The sequence below is a fragment of the Papaver somniferum genome, chromosome 6 (genome assembly GCF_003573695.1).
Source record: "Papaver somniferum cultivar HN1 chromosome 6, ASM357369v1, whole genome shotgun sequence".
Taxonomy (NCBI): Eukaryota; Viridiplantae; Streptophyta; class Magnoliopsida; order Ranunculales; family Papaveraceae; genus Papaver; species Papaver somniferum.
The window spans coordinates 102,549,579-102,555,433 of record NC_039363.1 but is presented as its reverse complement, the minus strand read 5'-3'; the positions used below and the strand labels follow the sequence as shown (position 1 = coordinate 102,555,433).

At 41.0% G+C, this 5,855-nt stretch overlaps 1 protein-coding gene across 1 annotated transcript in view; it reads left to right on the top strand.

Annotated features, from left to right (window-relative positions):
- The window catches only part of LOC113291217, a gene marked incomplete at its 3' end in the record, with an annotated part of 18,688 nt that extends 13,265 nt beyond the window's left edge, over window positions 1-5,423 (top strand). Inside the window, exons 2-5 of the mRNA XM_026540777.1 lie at window positions 3,420-3,664; window positions 3,779-4,481; window positions 4,779-5,107; window positions 5,141-5,423. Of these exons, the coding sequence (XP_026396562.1) occupies window positions 3,420-3,664; window positions 3,779-4,481; window positions 4,779-5,107; window positions 5,141-5,423 (1,560 nt within the window). The remainder of the gene's footprint in view (window positions 1-3,419; window positions 3,665-3,778; window positions 4,482-4,778; window positions 5,108-5,140) is intronic.
- Between the last annotated feature and the right edge of the window lie 432 nt (window positions 5,424-5,855).

Here is a 5,855-nt window from a genome sequence, read left to right as displayed (position 1 = left end):
TTTTATTTTTTTTTTATTTTTCTTTTTTCTTTTATGGGCTTGTCTTAATTATTATTATTGTTTTTATTTTCTTTTATGAGTTGTGCTAATTTATGCTAGGTTTAGTTCAAAAAAATTTTCCAAAGCCCAATTTTAAACCAAAAACCAAAATCCCTTGTTAGTCCAACACCCATTCAAAACCAAATCTTCATAACCCTTGTGGGCCAAATTGTTTCCGATTGCTCTGTCTGACCAACATGTTAGTTAAGGTACCTACTAGGACATGATTGTGACCTACAGAGACCAGACAAACAGACTTGTTAGAATTAACCCAGACGAACCTATCGAAATTCTAAGTTCTGAGGGAGACAGTCCAGATCAACCAGAAACAATGGGAGAACCCTGTACCCTCAAGGATTATATGTACCCGACTAGAGCCAGTCAACCTTCTTGTATTGTGCTGCCCGAGGCTAATGGCCATTATGAGCTGAAATCAAGCACAATACAGATGCTTCCTATTTTTAGAGGTGTTGAGAATGAAAATCCGTACCACCACGTGAGAGAATTCGAGGAAATTTGTGGAACTCTGCGTTTCACTCAAATGTCCGACGAAACCCTGAAGTTAAGGCTTTTTCCTTTCTCCCTGAAAGATAAGGCAAAGGCCTGGCTTTATGCTTTACAGCCTCAATCCATCATGACATGGGATGACCTCATAAAGGAGTTTTTCAAAAAGTTTTTCCCAAACCACAAGACTGCGACAATTCGTCAAAGTCTGAATAGCTTTGTGCAATTAGAGGGTGAGACCTTAGCTAGATACCTGGAGAGATTCAATGAATTATTGCTCCAATGTCCCCATCATGGTTTTGAAAAATGGAGACTTGTGCAAATTTTGTATGAAGGTCTAGATGTGTCCACCCGAAAAACGGTTGATTCGATGTGTAATGGTCTATTCGTAGATAAAACTGCTGACGCGTCTTGGGACTTCTTGATTGAAGTAGCTGAAAAGACGCAACAGTGGGAATCCATCCGTGAAACCAGAAAGACTACATCCGAAGCAAAGGCTTTTAGGATTGAAGCGGATTTTGAGGGAAGAGCAAACATGGCATCAATAGTTAGGAGATTAGAAGAGTTAGAACTACATAAAAATTCAAAACCTTCCACCACTACTCTCCGAGAACATGTCGGTTCGTCTGTTTGTGCTGCTTGTAACGATCCCAACCATCAATTCCAAAATTGTCCCGATTTGCTTGCAGTCCAGGAATCTAGGCTTGAACAGGCACATGCCATGTTTCAAAAACCAGAGCATAAACCCTTATTCACAGACCTACAATCCAGGATGGAGAAACCACCCTAACTTTTCATGGTCAAAAGGACCCACTCAGGGAGGACCATCTCAACCTAATCAGAGCTATCAAAACAATCAGGGATATCAGAACAATCAAGGTTATCAACACCCGAGAAACCCTCAACAACAATCAAACTCTCAACAACAATCATATCCTCAACACAATACCGACAAGAGATTATCCACCCTAGAGGAAATGTTCCAGAGTTTGATGCAAAGTCAGAAAAATCTAGATCAAAAGATGGATCAAATGTGTGAGAGAGAAAAGGGTAAACTTCCGAGCCAACCCCAACAAAATCCAAAGAGGATATTTCAAACAGGCACAACATCCTGCACTGAAACCTCACCCGATCAAATCCATGCCATTACCACCCTCCGAAGTGGTAAAGTCATTGAGAACAACGTGGGCGAACCTAATGAATCTGATACAAATTCCACGCTGTCTACACAACCCCAGAAAACCAAAGAACCTGAGCAAGTTGGAAAATCTGACAAATCTACTGCTGTGAATGTCCCTTTGCCAACTCATTCTCCTGTTGCCCCATTTCCTCAAAGATTGATCTATCAACAGAAAAGTACCCATTACAATGAGATGTTAGATCTGTTCAAGAGAGTCAACATCAACATTCCTTTTCTTGAATCAATCAAGCAAATCCCTGCATATGCTAAATTCCTCAAAGACTTGTGTACTCAAAAGCGCAAGCTTAATGTGCAAAAACGTGCTTTCTTAGCTGAGCAGGTGAGTTCCATCATTCTGAACAAAACTCCACCAAAGTTTAGGGATCCAGGATGTCCAACAATTTCTTGCACTATAGGAGAACACACGGTCAATAAAGCGTTATTAGACCTAGGTGCAAGTGTTAACCTACTGCCATATTCTGTTTATGAGCAGTTAGGTCTTGGGGAGTTGAAACCAACATCTATCACTCTACAACTGGCAGACCGATCTGTCAAGATTCCTCGTGGAGTGGTCGAAGACGTTTTGATCAAGGTTGACAAATTCTATTTTCCCGTAGACTTCATTGTCTTAGACACTCAACCTGTACAAAACCCAGACTGTCACATTCCTGTCATCTTAGGACGTCCTTTCTTGGCTACGTCCAACGCGATCATTAATTATCGTAATGGAGTGTTGAAACTGTCTTTTGGCAACATGACGGTAGAATTGAATGTGTTCGATATTAGTCAACAACCTGTGAATCTTGATGATGATGATGTGCATGAAGTCAATATGATTGAAGGATTAATGCAAGATTCGTTGACTAACATTCTATCCGTCGACCCCTTTCAAGCATGTATGGAGAACTTTAACCCAGATTCCTATGATGATGCATACTGTAGTGACGTCCTATCTCTGCTCGAATCTGTACCTCAAATGGACGTCACTGAAAGGAAATATGAAGTGGAACCACCCTTACTCTCTGATTCCAAGATTATTCCATCCATTGTTGAGCCACCCAAGCTTGAATTGAAAACATTGCCTAGTACGTTGAAGTACGCATTCCTAGGTTCTTCTGATACTTTACCCGTCATTATTTCATCATGTTTAGACACGGAACATGAAAGTAAGCTTTTAGAAGTACTTAAGGAACACAAAGAGGCCTTAGGATGGACCATCTCAGATCTCAAAGGAATTAGTCCCACCATTTGCATGCACCACATTAACCTTGAAGAGAATGCCAAACCATCTAGGGAAATGCAAAGGAGACTTAATCCTAACATGAGAGATGTAGTCAAAGGAGAGATCCTGAAACTACTTGATGCGGGTATCATATACCCAATTCCCGATAGCAAATGGGTTAGTCCCATTCAAGTTGTGCCTAAGAAGTCAGGCATTACTGTAGTTCAAAACGACAAGAATGAATTAGTCCCTACTCGTACAACCACAGGATGGCGAGTATGCATCGACTACAGGAAGTTGAACACAGTAACAAGGAAGGATCACTTCCCGCTCCCTTTCATTGACCAAATGCTAGAACGTGTGTCTGGACACAGTCACTACTGTTTTCTAGATGGCTTTTTCGGTTATAACCAAATTCACATTGCTCCAGAAGATCAGGAAAAAACTACATTCACGTGTCCATTTGGGACGTTTGCTTATAGACGTATGCCCTTCGGGTTGTGTAATGCACCTGCTACTTTTCAGCGTTGCATGATGAGTATTTTTTCTGACATGATAGATAGTTTTCTCGAGATCTTTATGGATGATTTCTCTGTTTTTGGTTCCTCGTTTGACGAATGTTTGAAGCATCTTGCCCTCGTGATATCCAGATGTAAAGAAAAGAACCTTGTTCTAAATTGGGAAAAATGCCATTTTATGGTGAATTCAGGAATAGTTCTAGGACACATCATCTCAGAAAAAGGAATTGAAGTGGATAAAGCTAAAGTTGACCTCATTCAACATCTACCACAACCTTGCTCTGTGAAGGAGATCAGATCATTTCTAGGTCATGCTGGTTTTTACCAGCGATTCATCAAAGATTTCAGCAAAATCTCCAGACCTCTGTGCAGTCTTCTCTCCAAAGATGTTGCCTTCAATTTCGATGCTGCTTGTGTGAAGGCATGGGAGGAATTAAAAACCCTTCTCACCACCGCTCCTATAGTCCGACCACCCGATTGGAAGCTTCCGTTCGAACTTATGTGTGATGCCTCTGATTATGCTGTTGGTGCTATTTTAGGACAGCGAGTTGATAGACTACCATATGTGATATACTATGCTAGCAAAACCCTTAATGATGCCCAACTCAATTATTCAACTACCGAGAAGGAATTGCTTGCCGTCGTTTTCGCATTAGACAAGTTTAGATCTTATCTGATAGGGTCTAAGATCATCATATACACAGACCATGCGACTTTGAAGTATCTTCTTTCCAAGAAGGATGCTAAAGCTCGCCTTATTCGATGGATACTCTTATTACAGGAATTCGATCTCGAAATCCGTGATAAGAAAGGTTGTGAGAATGTGGTTGCTGATTATTTGTCTAGATTAACTTTAGAGTCTATTGATGAATGTGAGCTGATTAGAGAATCATTCCCAGATGAACAGCTGATGTCTATCTCAGACCTTCCTTGGTTTGCTGATATTGTTAACTACCTCGCTACAGGTAGGATTCCCTCACGTTGGTCGAGACAAGACCGCTGTAAATTCCTGGCTGAAGTCAAACATTTCATTTGGGATGACCCATATTTGTTTAAGTACTGCCCAGACCAAATCATTAGGAGATGTGTCCCCAACACTGAGCAGAAAGATGTGATATCTTTCTGTCATGACCAAGCATGTGGAGGCCATTTCAGTGCCAAGAAAACCGCTGCAAAGATTTTGCAGTGTGGATTCTATTGGCCATCATTGTTCAAGGACTGTTATGAGTATTGTATTGCTTGTGAACGCTGTCAAAAGCTAGGAAGCATTTCGAGGAGAAACATGATGCCATTGAACCCCATTTTGATTGTGGAGATTTTTGATGTTTGGGGGATAGACTTCATGGGTCCATTCCCTATTTCTGACAGTAGATTGTACATCCTAGTCGCAGTTGATTACGTTTCTAAGTGGGTAGAAGCCATAGCAACCAGAACAAATGACCACAAGGTGGTACTTTCATTTCTAAAGGAAAACATATTTGCACGTTTTGGTACCCCTAGAGCTATCATCAGTGACGGCGGTTCACATTTTCGTAACAAGTACTTTGAGTCTTTAGTACGCAAGTATGGCATAACTCACAAGGTTGCTACTCCGTACCACCCTCAGACTAGTGGACAAGTGGAAGTGTCTAATAGGGAAATTAAGCACATTCTGGAGAAGACGGTCAACCCGTCCAGGAAAGATTGGTCATTGAGATTGAATGATGCTTTGTGGGCCTATAGAACAGCTTATAAGACACCAATTGGCATGTCCCCCTATCGTCTAGTGTATGGAAAGCCATGTCATCTACCTGTGGAATTAGAACATCGTGCCTACTGGGCAATCAAAGAGCTGAACTTTTCTCTGGACGAAGCTGGAATTCAACGAAAACTTCAACTCAACGAGTTGGAAGAATTGAGAAATGAGGCTTATGATAGTGCCAAGTTATATAAGCAGAAGATGAAGATGTTTCATGACAAGCGTATTCTACGCAAATCCTTCACTCCTGGTCAGAAAGTCTTGCTGTATGACTCCCGATTACATCTTTTTCCAGGAAAACTGCGTTCCAGATGGAAGGGTCCGTACCTAGTACGCACAGTTTTTCCTCATGGAGCTGTAGAGCTGGAGGATGTCTCCAACAAGAACGTTTTCAAAGTCAACGGGCAGAGATTAAAGCCATTCCTTGAGCCATTTCCACCCGACATTGAAACAACCAACCTGGAGGACCCAGTCTATGTGGACTAAACTGGTCCACTCTTTCCCTAAAAACCAAAATTTTTCGTTTTCCCATCAAAACCAAATGTTTCCCAACAAAACCAAATTTTTCCCCAAAAAGTCCAATCCCATTAAAAACCAAAATTTTCTTGTAGATAATGTGTTAGTTAAATTTCCTTTTATATATATTTTTTGTGC